General features: G+C 40.0%; 3 protein-coding genes across 7 annotated transcripts in view; 2 read left to right on the top strand and 1 right to left on the bottom strand.

Annotated features, from left to right (window-relative positions):
* LOC111973910 (rab-like protein 6) overlaps positions 1-2995 on the top strand; it is a 27648-nt gene extending 24653 nt beyond the window's left edge. The window contains 1 exon segment of the mRNA XM_070447098.1: positions 40-2995. Coding sequence (XP_070303199.1) covers positions 40-231 — 192 coding nt within the window. The 3' untranslated portion in view covers positions 232-2995.
* LOC139028817 (uncharacterized) lies at positions 2183-19209 on the bottom strand. 5 transcript variants are annotated; one of them, XM_070447096.1, is made up of 6 exons: positions 18967-19209; positions 18353-18434; positions 4680-4914; positions 3148-3231; positions 3002-3018; positions 2183-2895 (listed from the first exon to the last, which is right to left on the bottom strand). In XM_070447096.1, exons 2-6 carry the CDS (start codon positions 18380-18382, stop codon positions 2806-2808), a joined length of 456 nt encoding a protein of 151 aa, XP_070303197.1. In that variant the 5' UTR covers positions 18383-18434; positions 18967-19209; the 3' UTR covers positions 2183-2805. The 5 variants fall into 5 exon arrangements, with proteins under 5 accessions (XP_070303197.1, XP_070303198.1, XP_070303195.1 ...); XM_070447097.1 differs by lacking the exon at positions 18967-19209 and adding an exon at positions 18559-18664; XM_070447094.1 differs by lacking the exon at positions 18353-18434 and having other exon boundaries at positions 4680-4961; positions 18967-19207.
* On the top strand, positions 13636-17547 carry imp4 (IMP U3 small nucleolar ribonucleoprotein 4). Its single transcript, XM_024001366.1, has 9 exons — positions 13636-13741; positions 14143-14251; positions 14390-14473; positions 14718-14827; positions 15018-15150; positions 16151-16305; positions 16413-16507; positions 16646-16719; positions 16931-17547. The coding sequence occupies exons 1-9, from the start codon at positions 13739-13741 to the stop codon at positions 17041-17043; spliced, it is 876 nt and encodes a 291-aa protein (XP_023857134.1). The 5' UTR covers positions 13636-13738; the 3' UTR covers positions 17044-17547.

Below are 19209 nucleotides of genomic sequence, written 5' to 3'. Positions count from 1 at the left end.
AGCATAGTAGACATACATTTTAAAAACCTTTTTTCTTAGGAGGATGAGAAGAGCAGCAAGAAGAAGCATAAAAAGGACAAGAAAAAAGATAAAGATGAGACCGGAACAGAAGATGACAAAGAGAGGAAAAAGAAGAAATCTCGGACCAAGAAAATGGATGACTTGGAGGATTTCTTGGCTGGAGGGGAGGGGTCAGCAAATAGAGAGGGCGGAGACTATGAAGAACTCTAGATCCCAAGTTATCTTTTTTTTTGGAACTTGACTCTAAAGAACCAAAGGAACCCAAAGAACCAAAGGAACCCAAGTTGTCATTTGAAACTTGTTTGGTTCCTAGAACCAGATTAATTTGTGCACAAACAGCATTCGCAAGCCATACCCATGGTTCATGGTCACCCATTCCCAGGCAAAAATCTAGACTCTGCTGGGGCTGTATGATGCATGAATATTATTTCCCATGAGCACTACTGATGATGTCACACATTATCTTTGAATGAGATGAGATGAGAAACTAGGTTGAAGATACAATCTTGTTACCTTCAACCTAGAGGAGATGACTGACACTCACTGTGGTGTGATACAAACTATATGATAATTAGTAGAGCCACTAAGGATAGATTTGACTTTTTTTAATTTTCAGACGTTTAACTTAAAATGTATATTTGCTTACTATTTTATTTTAACTTTTTAAATGATGCTCTCCTGAAGTGAACCACTCCAAATGGGCTTGGCAGGGCTAACGTTTATTGTCTGAATGTCCTCTATTTGGTGTAAGAATTGCTTGAGAGGATATTCCTGTAAAGTGATGGTTGCTTGACAGTGTTGATATTACATAGTGGAGCATATACATGCTTGATGGTCATATTTCACATATTGAAGATTGTCCTCTTACTTTGATCCACTGGTTTTGTTTCTCCGACTCGGTGATGTAATGGTTGTTGAAAGTTGTGCTGTTTTAATTGACTTTTTCTATTTTTGACAAAGTACTATCTCGCTCCATTTGATAATTTACTCCCCTCCACAACACCATTTTACAGTGACTGTAGTTTTCAGTTTGTCTGCCTCCCAAATTGGCACCTTATTCCCTATGTATAATATATAAGGAATTGAGTGCTATTTGGGATGTAGCTTTTGTCACCTTTTCTACCGCCTCAGTACACATTTCAGTGTGTTTTAATTAGATGCCTTAAAAGGAAGTGACATACAACACACGTACATGTCTGCAATCCTTATCAACCATTTGTCAAGTGTTCTTACGGTAAGTCAAGACTGTAATGCATCAGAACTGACAGGTAGTAGCTTCAGACAGATGTGCGATGTCTGGTGCCTTCTGTTGGTGAACTGTAATGTTATGTCACTCTGAAATGTATCATATACTGTCTTTTTTGTTTTGTTGCTGAAGCCAGTACCAAAATCTTGGCAGCACACTACACAATATATGTAAATGTTTGCTTTTAGATAATAATCTTGATTTATGTTGTTACGGGACTCCTACCAGTTTAGCAATGAATGATTGCTAAAGTCATAAACTGCTTACACAATAAGGTAACTTAAATAATGAACTGCTTACTATATATTTTCTTCTCAATCTTTTCCTGCATTCCAAGGCTCCTATTGTTCTTGTGTTAACTTTACATAACCGTTAGCGTGTCTGTCTCAGGAGGTTCCATGAACTTTACCTGTGCTTCAGATGTCCATTTGAAATACAATTTCTTGCAATAGCTGTAGTTCTTGGAGATATTTCAATGGCAGCCTACTAACATTGAATGCAGCTATTTTTGGACTGAAACATGTCAACAACAATAGTGCTTCATTATTACTACTCTCATCTATGGTATTTGTCATGATCATATTTTCCTGACGAGGAAATACAAATGGGATTGATTAATACCTACGATGTGGTTGATTGTCATCTGGTTTGACTTAAACATAAGGTTTATATTGCCCGCTCCAAATGTATACATATTTCCCATGTGTTAGTGTGCTAAAGCAGGTTGACTAGTTGCATCGCCAAAATTATTATGTAAATGCATCACTGCAGATGAAAGCAGTCATTGCAATCTGTTTACATTGCAAAGATACCATGCTATTCTGTAATGATGACAGACACCCATCAATTGAATTAAAAGCAGCATGAATTCATATTAGACAAGAAAATAAATGCAGGTGGTATTCAGGAATGATACACGGTACATGAAGCTTTTATTTCGACGATGTTACACGGTATGTTTATTAACTGACGAGACAACAGACTTTTAGATGTATTATATACTTGTCACGTTAGATTACATTTGAAGGTTTAAAATGTAAAATGTATCTTTCAAAATATGAAACTATGCATTAATGTAAAATACTGCGGCATTGTCTGTCTATTGTTGTCATTCAATGGGTGGTTCATGAGGCAAAAATAATGCAAAGAGCAAATTTCCAATTGGTGCATGAGGCTTATGGTGTACAATAAGAAAATAATGTATAAAAAGGTATATTGATATTTATTTTCATCCCATGAAATGTTTCCATATTTTCACTGGATGTGAACCTGTGTTTGGCTCATCCTAATAAATGCAAACGTATTTCTTCATAGATGGCGTTTACATTTTTTCCATTATGAAAATCAGGAAAGCAACGACAAACTATTGGTTTAGATTCTTTTCACTTAGCTCTTGTAACCACCAGGGAGACTAATACCTTTTCTTGAGGTACAGTACTTCAGTTTGTGTAACTGTAAAAAGCTGTAATGGCTGTCTTGTTTTGTAGCATAGAATTGAAAGCCCCTTTAGCATTTTGTGTGTCCTTTAGCAATGTCCATCATTCCAGCTCAGTTATCTCTTCTTCAGTATGTGGATTATTTTTTCCCAGATCTGAGATCATAGTGATGTCCATGTATACTTCCTCCTTCTGAATTAAGAAATACCAGGTGTATGTTATAGCTGTTGAAAAACAGTAGCTACATGGCAATTGCTATTCTGTTTAAGGAATGAAATGTTTTAATGTCATACTTTACCTTGTTTTGGTCTTTTCCTGTTGTTTGGAGAGAAAGCGTTGAAGTTAGTTACTTAAAATGTTATGGACTAGTATTTGTCAGTGGAAGAGCAGTACTTTATGGATGCATTTGGGCTCTTTGCATGCTTGGAGGTTGTAAGGACTTACTTTTTAAGTAACAGTAAGAAAAGAGGATTGCCATGGGGAGCAGAGGCATCAGAATCCAGCGAAGAATGTCCCAAACGTAGGAACCTGAGGCCGAAGCGAGTAGAGGAGATACAAATTAAGTCAAAAGTTCTCTACAGTGCATTCGGAAAGTATTCAGGCCACATGACCTTTTTCCACATTTTGTTACATTAGACTTATTCCAAACATTTATTAAATAAAACATTTTCCTCATCAATCAAAGCGAACACAGGTTTTTAGAAATGTTTGCTAATTTATCAAATTTTTTAAACAGAAATATTTACAAAAGTATTCAGACCCTTTGCTATAAGACTCGAAATTGAGCTCAGGTGCATCAGGTTTCCATTGATCATCCTTGAGATGTTTTCAACTTGATTGGAGTCCACCTGTGGTAAATTACATTGATTGGACAGTTGACAGTGCATGTCCGAGCAAAAACCAAGACATGAGGTCGAAGGAATTATCCGTAGAGCTCCGAGACAGGATTGTGTCGAGCCACAGATCTGGGGAAGGGTACTAAACAATGTCTGCAGGAACCACTCAGACTCTTCCTAGAGCTGGCCGCCTGGCCAAACTGATCAATCGGGGGAGAAGGGCCTTGGTCAGGGAGGTGACCAAGAACCTGATGGTCACTCTGACAGACCTCCAGAGTTACTCTGTGGAGATGGGAGAAACTTCCAGAAGGACAACCATATCTGCAGCACTCCACCAATCATGCCTTTATGGTAGAGTGGCCAGACGGAAACCACTCCTCAGTAAAAGGCACATGACAGCCCGCTTGGAGTTTGCCAAAAGACACCTAAAGGACTCGCAGACCATGAGAAACAAGATTCTCTGGTCTTATGAAACCAAAGATTGAACTCTTTGGCCTGAATGCCAAGCGTCACGTCTGGAGGAAACCTGGCACCATCCCTACGGTGATGCTGTGGGGATGTTTTTCAGCGGTAGGTACTGGGAGACTAGTCAGGATCAAGGGAAAGATGAACGGAGCAAAGTACAGAGATCCTTGATGAACACCTGCTCCAGAGCACTCAGGACCTCAGACTGGGGCGACGGTTCACCTTCCAATAGGACAATGACCCTAAGCACACAGCCAACACATCTCAGGAGTGGCTACGGGACAAGTCTCTGAATGTCCTTGAGTGGCCCAGCCAGAGCCCGAACTTTAATACATTTGCTAACATTTAGAAACCTGGTTTTTCATTATGGGATATTGTGTTGATTGGTGAGAGAAAAAATTTGGAAAAAGTGAAGGGGTCTGAATACTTTCTGAAGGCACTGTCTACATAAAAAAATCAGAGAGGACCATTTACAGCAGAGCACATGTAATCCAAGACCTTGTGATGGACTTGTAAGAGGTTGGATAGCAATTAGGCTAGCAGGCCTATCAGTGTAGGTACCATAGGCTACATTTCAGGGTTCTCGCTTCTTCACTCATGGTTACTTTGACTTACATCAAGACATCATCTGGCGATGTCTGTCTGTGCACAGTCAAGAACAAGTATCACACTTACTGCTGTAGAAGTACTCCTCAGCCAGTTTGATGATGGTTTTATTGCTGCTCAGCACACCGCACCAATACATTCCCTCTCCCTGGGCCAGGCCCAGGACATCCACAATGAAGGAGTCAACACCCTGGGTCACCTTCAGCCTTCCTGCATCCAAAGACTTGCTCTCCCTGCTGAAGCTGAAGCCTGAACAGCACTGTGGGGACGTCTCCTTACACCACACCCTGGGGAGGTTCTTGTCCTTTAGATCATAAGGACAGGTCAGTCTCTGCACACCATCACATGTGCCTGTGAAATATAATTATAGATTAATATTAGAAATCTTAGACTCATTATTTGAAAAATCGAATACCTACACTCCCCTCCATATGTACTGTATTTGGACAGTGAAGCTAAAATTATCATTTTTGATTAAATGTTTCATATGATGCGACAGTAAAGAATGTCATCTTTCATTTGAGGCTATTTTTATACATGTATTTTTTACCATTTAGAGATGAAAACACTATCTAGTACACCCATGTGAAGACAAAATTCATGTATAGTGTATTGAAGTAGTTAGTAGTGTAGTATTTGTTCCAACATCCTAGCACACAATGACTACATTAAGCTTGTGACTCTTCACACTCATTGGATGCATTTGCAGTGTGTTTTGGTTGCGTTTCTTATATATGTTTGTCCAATAGGAAATTAATGGTAAATAATGACTGGAGTAATTTTATTTCTGGGAGTAGATAAGATGTTTCTAAATACTTTTAAGTTAATCCTGATAATGCCATGATTAAGGAAAATCATGAATAAATCATGATTATTGATAAAGTTATAGAGGGGTAAATCAATTTGAATTCAATCACTTTTTGAAGGCAACCTTTTTTGTTTTGAATAAAACCTTCCATATGTGTATGTATATGTGTGTAACCGTTATTTAACTAGGCAAGGCAGTTAAAAGCAAATTATTATTTACAATGACGGCCTACCCCAGCCAAACCCTAAACCAGACTACGCCGCCCTATGGGACTCCCAATCACGGCCAGTTGTGATACAGTCTAGAATCGAACCAGGGTCTGTAGTGACGCTCCTAGCACTGAGATGCAGTGCTTTTGACCACTGTGCCACTCGGGAGCCTGAATGCAAGGTGCCATATTTGTCCATTAATATGAGTGTTTCGGAAAGTGGACCTGAATACCAAAACATTTTTGGACCAGAATGTTTTTACCTGAATGCCAAAACATTCAAGAGATAAAGGTGCTCAAAATTGACTTATTTTCCATACGTCACCATACCATGAGACATCCATGTTTTCATCACTGGAAATGACAAACGGTTGAGATTTATATAATTTAAAAGATTACAAATGGGGTTGTCACACTCATTTAATTATTTCTTTAAAAGTAAAAAAAAAAAAAAAGATATATAAATGCATAAATTCCACATCAAAATATACATATTCGCATATGTTGTAGCTTAGACCCAATTTTATACTTTCTGAGGTTTTTGTATTGTGTCTGCCATCGGTTGACACAACATGCTTTTGAATACAGAGTGGGTGTCCTTTCAATCATAGAAATAGCAGGTAAGGTAATAGCTTGACCACTAATTTGTCCAAATACTTGTAAAATATGAAACATTTGATCTCAAATCCAAAATTATGGAGTGTAGGGCGACATTTTAAAATGTTACTTCACTGTCCAAATACATACAGAGGGGAGTGTATATGATATCTTGATGAAAGAATTCTACTGACCAACCTATACGTTACGTACACTACATGACCAAGAGTATGTGGATAACTGCTCGTCGAACATCTCATTCTAAAATCATGGACATTCATATGTAGTTGGTCCCCCCTTTACTGCTATAACAGCCTCCACTCTTCTGGGAAGGCTTTCCACTAGATGTTGGAACATTGTTGCGAGGACTTGCTTCCATTCAGCCACAAGTGCATTAGTGAGGTTGGGCAATTAGGCCTGGCTCGCAGTCGGCGCTCCAATTCATCCTAAGTTGTTAGATGGGGTTGAGGTCAGGGCTCTGTGCAGGCTAGTAAAGTTCTTCCACACCGATCTCGACAAACCATTTCTGTATGGGCCTTGCCTTGTGCAAGAGGCATTGTCATGCTGAAACAGGAAATGGCCTTCACCAAACTGTTGCCACAAAGTTAGAAGCACAGAATCGTCTAGAATGTCATTGTATGCTGTAGCGTTAAGATTTCCCTTCACTGGAACTAAGGGGCCTAGCCCAAACCATGAAAAAAAGCCCCAGATCCTTATTCCTCATCCACTAAACTTTACAGTTATCACTATGCATTCGGGCAGATAGCGTTGACCTGGCATCCACCAAACCCAGATTAGTCTGTCGTACTGCCAGATGGTGAAGCGTGATTCATCACTCCAGAGAACGCGTTTCCACTGCTCCAGAGTCCAATGGTGGCGAGCTTTACACCACTGTAGCCGACGCATGGCATTGTGCATGGTGATCTTAGGCTTGTGTGCGGCTGCTCAGCCATGGAAACCCATTTCATGAAGCTCCCGACGAACAGTTTTTATGCTGATGTTGCTTCCAGAGGCAGTTTGGAACTCGGTAGTGAGTGCACTTCAGCACATGGCGGTCCTGTTCTGTGAGCTTGTGTGGCCTACCACTTTGTGGCTGAGCCGTTGTTGCTCCTAGTCGTTTCCACGTCACAATAACAGCACTTACAGTGGACCAGGGCAGCTTTAGCAGGGAAAACTTGTTGGAAAGGTGGCATTCTATGACAGTGCCACATTGAAAGTCACTGAGCTCTTCAGTAAGGCCATTCTTCTGCCAATGTTTGTCTATGGAGATTGCATGGCTGTGTGCTCGATTGTATACACCTGTCAGCAATGGGTGTGGCTGAAATAGACAAATCCACTCATTTGAAAGGGTGTCCACATACTTTTGTATATATAGTGGATCTATCAAGACAAATTTCCTGTCTCAAATATCACTACCAACCATGTAGCATGTGTCAAGCGCAGAGGATGTTTTGTATAATGTAACTTATTATTCAGCCCAAATTGTTTCATGAAGTAAAATATTGAATTGTTCTTTGAATCATTTGGAGTAAATTACACTGACAATTTAATCTATAATTTTCTCATCTCCATTTTGCAGTGGTGGAAAAAGTACCCAATTGTCATACTTGAGTAAAAGTAAAGATACCTTAATAGAAAATGACTCAAGTAAATGTAAAATTTACCCAGTAAAACCCTACTTTAGTAAGTCTAAAAGTATTTGGTTTTAAATATACTTAAGTATCAAAAGTAAAAGTATAAATCATTTCAAATTCCTTATATTGAGCAAACCAGACCGCACCATTTTCTTGTTTTTTTTAATTTACTGATAGCCAAGGGCATGCTGCAACCCTCAAACATAATTTACAAACTAAGCATGTATTTAGTGAGTCAGCCAGATCAGAGGCAGTAGGGATAACCAGCGATTTTCTTTTGATAATTGTGTGAATTAGACCATTTTCCTATCCTGCTAAGCATTCAAAATGTAACTTTTGGGTGTCAGGGAAAATGTATGGAATAAAAAGTACATCATTTTCTTTAGGAATGTAGTGAAGTAAAAGTATAAAGTTGTAAAAAATATAAATAGTAAAGTACAGATCCCCCCCCCCCCAAAAAAAGAAGTATTTTTACTTAAGTACTTTACATCACCGCCATTTTGAAAACCGCTGACAGTATGAGTTGTAACTTTGTAACAAACACTTACAAAGAATTGTGAATACTATGAAATGTATAGTATGTTTTGACTTGACTCATTCCATTATTGAAAATCAGTTCAGTCAAATCAATAATACCTCTGTAATCCAGGTTTTTGTTGCTATGCCTTCATTTACCTTACATTACTGAAAATGTCCATCTGAACTCCATCATTGGTCAGATTAAAGATGGCAATATGCAAAATAAATACATAGTCATAAGCTATTTACTATGAAGTGCAGGCAACATACAAATGTACATGGCACACACATATGGTCCTTACCAGCAAGCCAGAAAACCAATGTAGTCAGTAGAAGCATTTTTGTTGCTGAATGTTGCTGGAGTCAAAATATGAAGTAAAACACAGAAGACAGTATGTCAGGCTCTGCTATGGAAGATGTCAGGAAATGGCCAACCACAGTAGTCTTGCCTAATATAGAGAGAACTATTTTTTCTTTTTTGCATAGTTAGGTTGACTTGTGATTTTAAAAAAGGCAAACAGATAGGCTCAGTACGCAGCAAGGTTATTATACACTGAACAAAAATATAAACACAACAATCCCTAATATATGGATTTCACATGACTGGGAATACAGATATGCATCTGTTGGTCACAGATTTTTTTTATTTTTTTTATTTCACCATTTTTTAACCAGGTAGGCCAGTTGAGAACAAGTTCACATTTACAACTGCGACCTGGCCAAGATAAAGCAAAGCAGTGCGACAAAAACAAAAACACAGAGTTACACATAAACAAACGTACAGTCAATAACACAATATAAAAATATATGTACAGTGTGTGCTAATGCAGAAGAGTAGGGAGGTAAGGCAATAAATAGGCTATAGAGGCGAAATAATTACAATTTAGCATTAACACTGGAGTGATAGATGTGCAGATGATGATGTGCAAGTAGAAATACTGGGGTGCAAAAGAGCAAGAGGATAAATAACAATATGGGGATGAGGTAGTTGGGTGTGCTATTTACAGATTGGCTGTGTACAGGTACAGTGATCGGTAAGCTGCTCTGAGCTGATGCTTAAAGTTAGAGAGGGCGATATAAGACCAGCTTCAGTGATTTTTGCAATTCGTTCCAGTCATTGGCCACAGAGAACTGGAAGGAAAGGGCCAAAGGAAGTGTTGGCTTTGGGGATGACCAATGAATAATACCTGCTGGAGTGTGTGCTACGGGTGGGTGTTGCTATGGTGACCAGTGAGTTGAGATAAGGTGGGGCTTTACCTAGCAAAGACTTATAGATGTCTGGAGCCACTGGGTTTAGCGACGAATATGTAGTGAGGGCCAGCCAACAAGAGCATACAGGTCGCAGTGGTGGGTAGTTTATGGGGCTTTGGTGACAAAACGGATGGCACTGTGATAGACTACATCCAGTTTGCTGAGTAGAGTGTTGGAGGCTATTTTGTAAATGACATCGCCGAAGTCAAGGATCGGTAGGATAGTCATTTTTACGAGGGTATGTTTGGCAGCATGAGTGAAGGAGGCTTTGTTGCAAAATAGGAAGCCGTCTAACCAGACACCTAGGTATTTGTAGTTGTCCACATATTCTAAGTCAGAACCGTCCAGAGTAGTGATGCTAGTAGGGCGGGCGGGTGAGGGCAACAATCGATTGAAGAGCATGCATTTCGTTTTACTAGTACTTAAAAGCAGTTGGAGGCCACGGAGGGAATGTTGTATGGCATTGAAGCTCGTTTGGAGGTTTGTTAACAGTGTCCAAAGAAGGGCCAGATGTATACAGAATGGTGTCGTCTGCGTAGAGGTGGATCAGAGAATCACCAGCAGCAAGAGCGACATCATTGATATATACAGATAAAAGAGTCGGACCGAGAATTGAACCCTATGGCTCCCCCATAGAGACTGCCAGAGGTTCGGACAACAGGCCCTCCGATTTGACACACTGAACTCTATCTGAGAAGTAGTTGGTGAACCAGGCGAGGCAGTCATTTGAGAAACCAAGGCTATTGAGTCTGTCGATAAGAATGCGGTGATTGACAGAATCGAAAGCCTTGGCCAGGTCGATGAAGACGGCTGCACAGTACTGTCTTTTATCTGTGGTGGTTATGATATCGTTTTGGACCTTGAGCGTGGCTGAGGTGCACCCGTGACCAGCTCGGAAACCAGATTGCATAGTGGAGAAGGTACAGTGGGATTCGAAATTATCGGTGATCTGTTTGTTAACTTGGCTTTCGAAGATTTTAGAAAGGCAGGGCAGGGTGGATATACAGTGGGGCAAAAAAGTATTTAGTCAGCCACCAATTGTGCAAGTTCTCCCACTTAAAAAGATGAGAGAGGCCTGTAATTTTCATCATAGGTACACTTCAACTATGACAGACAAAATGAGGGGGGGAAAAAATCCAGAAAATCACATTGTAGGATTTTTTATGAATTTATTTGCAAATTATGGTGGAAAATAAGTATTTGGTCAATAAAAAAGTTATCTCAATACTTTGTTTATATACCCTTTGTTGGCAATGACAGAGGTCAAACGTTTTCTGTAAGTCTTCACAAGGTTTTCACACACTGTTGCTGGTATTTTGGCCCATTCCTCCATGCAGATTCCTCTAGAGCAGTGATGTTTGGGGCTGTTGCTGGGCAACACGGACTTTCAACCCCTCCAAAGATTTTCTATGGGGTTGAGATCTGGAGACTGGCTAGGCCACTCCAGGACCTTGAAATGCTTCTTACGAAGCCACTCCTTCGTTGCCCGGGCGTGTGTTTGGGATCATTGTCATGCTGAAAGACCCAGCCACGTTTCATCTTCAATGCCCTTGCTGATGGAAGGAGGTTTTCACTCAAAATCTCACGATACATGGCCCCATTCATTCTTTCCTTTACACGGATCAGTCGTCCTGGTCCCTTTGCAGAAAAACAGCCCCAAGCATGATGTTTCCACCCCCATGCTTCACAGTAGGTATGGTGTTCTTTGATGCAACTCAGCATTCTTTGTCCTCCAAACACGACGAGTTAAGTTTTTACCAAAAAGTTAGATTTTGGTTTCATCTGACCATATAACATTCTCCCAATCTTCTTCTGGATCATCCAAATGCTCTCTAGCAAACTTCAGACTAGACGGCCTGGACATGTACTGGCTTAAGCAGGGGGACACGTCTCGCACTGCAGGATTTGAGTCCCTGGTGGCGTAGTGTTTTACTGATGGTAAGCTTTGTTACTTTGGTCCCAGCTCTCTGTAGGTCATTCACTAGGTCCCCCGTGTGGTTCTGGGATTTTTGCTCACCGTTTTGTGATAATTTTGACCCCACGGGGTGAGATCTTGCCCCAGATCGAGGGAGATTATCAGTGGTCTTGTATGTCTTCCATTTCCTAATAATTGCTCCACAGTTGATTTCTTCAAACCAAGCTGCTTACCTATTGCAGATTTAGTCTTCCAGCCTGGTGCAGGTCTACAATTTTGTTTCTGGTGTCCTTTGACAGCTCTTTGGTCTTGGCCATAGTGGAGTTTGGAGTATGACTGTTTGAGGTTGTGGACAGTGTTCTTTTATACTGATAACAAGTTCAAACAGGTGCCATTAATACAGGTAACGAGTGGAGGACAGAGGAGCCTCTTAAAGAAGAAGTTACAGGTCTGTGAGAGCCAGAAATCTTGCTTGTTTGTAGGTGACCAATACTTATTTTCCACCATAATTTGCATAAATTCATAAAAAATCCTACAATGTGATTTTCTTAAGTGTACCTATGATGAAAATTACAGGCCTCTCTCATCTTTTTAAGTGGGAGAACTTGCACAATTGGTGTCTGACTAAATACTTTTTTGCCCCACTGTAGGTCTATAACAGTTTGGGTCTAGAGTGTCTCCCCCTTTGAAAAGGGGAATGACCGCGGCAGCTTTCCAACTTTGGCGATCTCAGACGATACGAAAGAGAGGTTGAACAGGCTAGTAATAGGGGTTGCAACAATTTTGCCAGATAATTTTAGAAAGAGAGGGTCCAGATTATCCAGCCCAGCTGATTTGTAGGGATCCAGATTTTGCAGCTCTTTCAGAACATAAGCGGTTTGTATTTGGGTGAAGAGAAGTGTGGGGGGGGGGGGCTTGGGCAAGTTGCTTGCTGAGCTGTTGGCCGGGGTAGGGGTAGCCAGGAGGAAAGAATGGCCAGCTGTAGAAAAATGCTTGTTGAAATTATTGATTGTCGTAGATTTATCGGTGGTGACAGTGTTTCCTGGCCGCAGTGCAGTGGGCAACTGCGAGGAGGTGCTCTTATTCTCCTTGGACTTTACAGTGTCCCAAAACTTTGTGGAATTAGTGCTACATGATGCAAGTTTCTGTTTGAAAATGGTCACAGATATCAATAAAAAAAATAGGGTGTGGACCAGAAAACCAGTCAGTATATGGTGTGACCACCATTTGTCTCATGCAGTGTGACACATCTCCTTCACATAGAGTTGATCATGCTGTTGATTGTTGCTTGTGGAATGTTGTCCCACTCCTCTTCAATGGCTGTGTGAAGTTGTTGGATATTGGCGGAATCTGGAACACGCTTTCGTACACGTCGATCCATAGCATCCCAAACGTGGTCAATGGATGTCTAGTGAGTATGCAGGCCATGAAAGAATTGGTATATTTTCAGCTTCCAGTAATTGTACATGGGGCTGTGGGATGTAAACAAATTTGTGCACCAAATTTGTGAGAAATAAGAATTTTGTGCATATGGAACATTTCTGGTATCTTTTAGTTCAGCTCATGAAACATATTTTTGTTCAGTGTAGTTTTGTGTTTCTATATGAGGCTCTTTTTCTTTTTCAAATTCACTTTAGTTTCAGTTAGTTTTCAGACCCGATTTGCTTGTTTTTATTTAGTTTTAGTTCAAAATGTTGTTTTCCTGCCTGCAGGTATCGATAGTTTGCAGGCAGACATATTTGGTGAGTAACGAACGTATTTTGACATTATAACGCTTGCAGAGCTGGTGAATTGTCGGTTAAATTGTAGTTTTCTGGGCAGAGAGGAGATAACGTCATATTCGTCGTCTCCTTTGCCCAGGAACTGGTTCAGTACGCAGCCACACAATTAGAAACATATGGCTTATTTAAACCTTTTTCTGAGATCTGGGAAAAGAAAAAGAGCTAATGAATCAAACATGCAAATGTGAAATGCATTTTCCGTGAATGTTCAACGTTGTTTATGGCTTGTACTTGGGACTTTTACTTTGATAGCTCTTATTTGGGGCTTTTATTTTGAAACGTCTATCGTCCAATCTTCTTGCCAGTTTCGCACACTCCCATTGGATGTTGGCTTATCCAATGAAATAGAGTGTTGGTGACTTCCTCGCGGTCGTCGGTGTGTGTGGTTGTGAGTGCGTGCAATCCAATCAACAAAATGGTAACTCCATGGAGTATTTGTTTAGCTTTTTAAAACTTCATATCAGCTTGAAGCATCTGATTTTTTAGCTCCACAGTGTTGTAAAGAAACAGATATTGTCTGGTCGTTGCTGATCCATGTTACCGTGCTAGATTATTAGCTAGTTTGCTAGCTAAACACTGCCAGGTGGGCATGTTGGATTGATGTAATTCCGATTTCACTAGTACTGATCTTGGATTATAGAGTGGTCTTTCTGAGCAATTCTCGTGTTTGATTATTCTCGTGTTTTTTCCCCCTGCTATTCTTGTGTCCGATGTGTGTTATAACTATTCTGTATAATTTCTGAGCCATAATGAACAGTACAATGCTGATAGTCAGCTTTCTACTGTTCATCATGGTGTGTTTGTCTCTGATGATTGTAGCTTCGTCGAGAGACGAGACTGAGACGGGAGTACCTGTATAGGAAGTCCCAAGAGGACAGGGTGCGGACGATTGAGGAGAAGAAACAGAAGCTGAAATCTGCTCTTGATGGTGAGGACTGTGTGTAATGGAGGAGATTGGTGGTTGGATGAACAATCTAAAATAGCTTGAGACTTTTTAAAATGGCAGCGCTAACAAATTACAATTTGGGTACCTGTAAAAGTCATTGACTTTTGTTTTTCCCTACAGACAATCGTCTCATCCCTACTGAGGTTCGCAGAGAAGCTGTACAGTTACAGAAATTGCTGGAGTTTGATGATGAGGGAGCAGAAGGTTTGTTTCTGCACATCAACATTTAAACGACACCCCATTCCCTATATAGTGCACAACTGTTGACCACCGAGACACTAGGCTCCGGTCAAAAGTATTGAACTATATATTGTATAGGGTACCCTTTGGGACGCATCCTCAGTGTTGTCTTGTTTATGATGTTGACATCTCATGGAAAAGCAGCCTTTACCACAGTTTCCCATAAGAAATGTGCAAACAGTGACTGAGAGATACTCTGTGTGTGCAGGTGTCAGCTCTCACATGGATGATGAGTATAAATGGGCTGGAGTGGAGGATCCAAAGGTCATGGTCACAACATCAAGAGACCCCAGCTCTCGACTCAAGATGTTTGTCAAGGTATGTTCATTTATGTCTCAATTCTTATTCAATGTCTATCCTCTGCTCCACCTCTATTACAGAGCATATTGTAACCAGGAAAAATAATTCCCAAGAAGGAGCTAACAGACAGTATAATAGATTAAGTTTTATACAAGTAATAATGACTCACCCTCAATTTTTGCTGACGTGCAATGTTTGCTATTGACAGGAGGTGAAGCTGATCTTCCCTGGGGCTCAGCGTATGAACAGGGGAGGTCATGAAATTAAAGCTCTGGTACAAGCCTGTAAAGCGAACAATGTTACAGACCTGGTCATCGTTCACGAGACTAGAGGACAGCCAGGTAAGCCCATCTAGGCATATAACAATATATTGTTACAATATATATATTTGTATTTATTTATTTCCACACAAGAAAATACAAAACAATATAATCAGAGTTTAAGAGGCAAGTGAAACGTGCCTGCGCAGAAGTGGTTAAAAAAAACTGAGGTTTTCAGAGGGGTCTTGGATGGTTGGAAGTGTTGGGCCAGGGGCCGAGAGGTCGCTGGTTCGGGTCCCTGCGTCAACTGGGTGGGCGATCTGTCGATGTGCCCTTGAGCTGGGTGCTTGACCATGATTGTTCCCGTGGGTTACTCTGGATGGGAGTGTTTGCTAAATGACTAAAATGTCATGTATATGTTGAGGGGCTTGCCAGCAGGTGGGTTTTATGTTTTAAAATTCAATAATATTTTTTTTAACTGAGTGGCTTGCAAAGCACCTCCCAATTTCAAATGTTTAATTAACCAACTATAATCATCTAGAACCATCTATTACCAACACCAAATGATTATAGCCATAGCCTGGTTCCAGGTCTGTTTATGCTCTTTCCAACTCCATTGCTGTCATTGTCAACATGTTTGGCATGACAATTCTATAAGAACTTGATAAGAGAGCAGAAACAGAGACTAGCACCCAGGTTATCATATCCATCCACATTATATATGCATATACACATACACACTACCGGTCAGAAGTTTTAGAACACCTACTCATTCAAGGGTTTTTCTTTATTTTTACTATTTTCTATAATAGTGAAGACATAAACTATGAAATAACACATATGCCAAGAGTGTGCAAAGCTGTCATCAAGGCAAAGGGTGGCTATTTGAAGAATCTCAAATCTCAAATATATTTTGATTTGTTACATACTTTTTTGGTTACTACATGATTCCATATGTGTTATTTCATAGTTGTAGTGTGTATATATATATATTTTTTTACAAGCATCATTCCAAGTAAAAACACTGCATCAAGGGAACTTTAAAATAACTACTTTAATATTGCCTGTGTGAACTGTATAGATGGGCTGGTGGTGTGCCACCTACCTTTTGGACCAACTGCGTACTTCACTCTTTACAATGTGGTAATGAGACATGATGTGCCGGACATTGGAACCATGTCTGAAGCCTACCCCCACCTCATCTTTCACAACTTCTCCTCACGACTTGGCCAGAGGGTGAGAGACTTGGCACTTCACAATTCTCAATAAATGTTTACCCTAGTATTGTGAGTGCATCCAAAAGTTTCTGACACTGACTGTAAGTAAATCTCTCTTAAAATCAGGTTTCCAATATCCTCAAGTATTTGTTCCCGGTGCCTAAAGAGGACAGTAGACGAGTTATCACATTTGCCAACCAGGAGGATTTTATATCTTTCAGGTGAGTAGAGGGATGCATTGAAAGAGCTATTTGCGAACATGTACCTAATCTTGGGCAGATAGGTTGACTGTAGACTCCTTCAGGTAGCGGAATGTAGTTACACATTCTTATTTACTTAAGGACCTATTTTTATTGCAGACATCACACTTACAAGAAAACGGACCACAGGAACGTTGAGTTGTCAGAAGTTGGGCCCAGATTTGAAATCAAATGTAAGTACAATGTTTTACCTTTCTCATCATAAGCAACACCATGTTTTTGAACAATGTGTAATTTTGGATTAATTGCAGTTTGGCCCTTTCCTGCACTGCTCCCCCTGTACATTTAGTGTTTTTTAAAGATATTGTGTGTATTGAGAATGCATATGCAAAATTGTAATTGTTATATTATAATCTAGTGATATAGCTGTTTTTCTGTCTGTAGTGTACATGATCAAGCTTGGTACCCTGGAAAATGAGGCTACAGCGGACGTTGAATGGCGCCACCACTCATATACACACACTGCCAAAAAGAGGAAGTTTCTCAGCATGGAGTAACATTAGCCATATCTCAGTGTGCCCCTCATTGACAGGGCATGGCCAAAGCAGCCTAACCACACAGTAGTCTAGTGTTGTGTTTTCAGTTTTACACACCATACCTCAGATTTGTTTTTCATGGAAATATGGCATCAGACATTGAATCATTTCATTGAAACAGGCTCTACCAGAGAAGTTATGTATACTACGATTGGCCTAACTCCAAATTTGACTATTTTCCATTAAATTAACAGAACTAAAGAAAAAAAATATGATTCAAAACAAGGCTATTGTTGGCTTTGCTGTATGTCAGATGTTTTAGTTATTTACTTATTTTCCAGGGGGCTACAAAAACACTTTTTTCCAGATGGCTAGAATATACATTTTTCCTTTATCAGCCTCACAATATTATAGACGTATAATTTTGATATACGTATAACTCAGATACATTTGCACTGTATCTGAGGTAGTGACTCGCCCAGAGATGAACAATATGTAAAAAATAAAAACAGTTCCTGGTTTTAACCTTGTTTTTCCCTTTCTCTTATGATACATACCACCTTTCCACATTACTGTTGTTAATCTGAATCATACATACAATCTGAACATTTGCCTGTTCACAGCATGCGTTGGTGGTCGGTGCTGTTTGAGGATGTTTATTTTTTATGAGCATCACCTTATTTCTATTACAGCATGTTGGATGACTGTCATTCATATTCCATTCACCCACTTCAATATAACAGGTTCAGGCTACTACATGATACTAGATTTTTCCCTATACCCATCTTGCGGTTGCTTCAACCTAGCCTATGAATGAAAGTTTGCAACGTAGGTACACACCGATTTAGGGTGTAATCATTAGTCCAACAGTTGCAAACGAGAGTTTTTATTGGACAAATTCAGATATGATTAATCCTGTTCTATTTGCTTCTGTTTAAGAAATGTTTTTCAACAGAATCGGTGGAATGAATACACCCATGATCAAACACAAACCGTTAACTCTCATAGCCACATATAAACACCTTTTTGTATACCTTCTCGCATCTACACACTCTCCTCTTACCTTTTCCCTTCACTTGTGGACTAAAGTGGACAACACATCAGCTGTCCATGACCAGGCGAAAAAACCTTTCCAAGCCAAACCTTCATATCATAAACGCTACACACAGCCTACATAGTTGTCACCATATTAGCTAAAGTAACGTCAAAGTTAACATAGTTAGATATAGCGTGTTAGTTAACCCGCTACAATCATGCAGCACAGTGTACAGCCAGTAAGCAGTTTAGCAGGAACACAGGTGGCAATACATTAGTAAAACCAAAAGCTTACCTTGGAAGAGTTCCAGTGTTGGATAGTCATAGCCAGCTAGCTAACATGGCACCCCTCTGTTTGAGTAGGCTAAATTATCCAGCTAAGTAAGTGAAAGGGAAAAACATTTTGAAATATAGCTATCTCTCTTGCTCCTTCATTTTTGAAGTTATTAATTTGTTCAAAACTGTTCAACTATTGTCGTTGTCTTTGAGTCAGCTACTCACCACATGTTATGCAGTGCAGTGCTAGCTAGCTGTAGCTTATGCTTATGCTAGATTCATTCTGATCCTTTGATTGGGTGGACAACATGTCAGTTCATGCTGCAAGAGCTCTGATAGGTTGGAGGATATCCCCTGGAAGTTGTCCTAATTACTGTGTAAGTCTATGGAATCACCCGATACAATTGCAATCAGTCGATATAATCGACAACTATCATCAGAAATCAAACAATATGAATCAGACAGTGAGGCGCCGCCTGGCCCACTAGTTGGTCAGAAGGTTCAAATCAATGTTTCATATCATGGTGTAGATGTACTGTAGATCGAATTGCACTCAATAAATGTTCTTCCCTACTATGGGTCATAATAGCGGGCTATCCCGGGGTAAAAACACTTTAAAAATCCATTACGTACCTTTGACGAAAGGAAAGGACATCAGAAGATCTTCTAGTTTCAGTTACAGCACAATAAAAAATTATCTTTACCGCCTACTCGGAAATTACGATATGAAACGTTGATTTGAACCTTCTGACCAACTAGTGGATCAGGCGGTGTCCCACTGTCTGATTCATATCACGTGATTTCTGATGATTGTTCTCAATTATATCGACTGATTGGTTCTGTATGGGGTGATGGAAGGGGGTGAGAACCATGAGC

The sequence above is a fragment of the Salvelinus sp. IW2-2015 genome, linkage group LG15 (genome assembly GCF_002910315.2).
Source record: "Salvelinus sp. IW2-2015 linkage group LG15, ASM291031v2, whole genome shotgun sequence".
Lineage (NCBI taxonomy): Eukaryota > Metazoa > Chordata > Actinopteri > Salmoniformes > Salmonidae > Salvelinus > Salvelinus sp. IW2-2015.
This window is presented reverse-complemented; position numbering and strand designations above follow the sequence as displayed.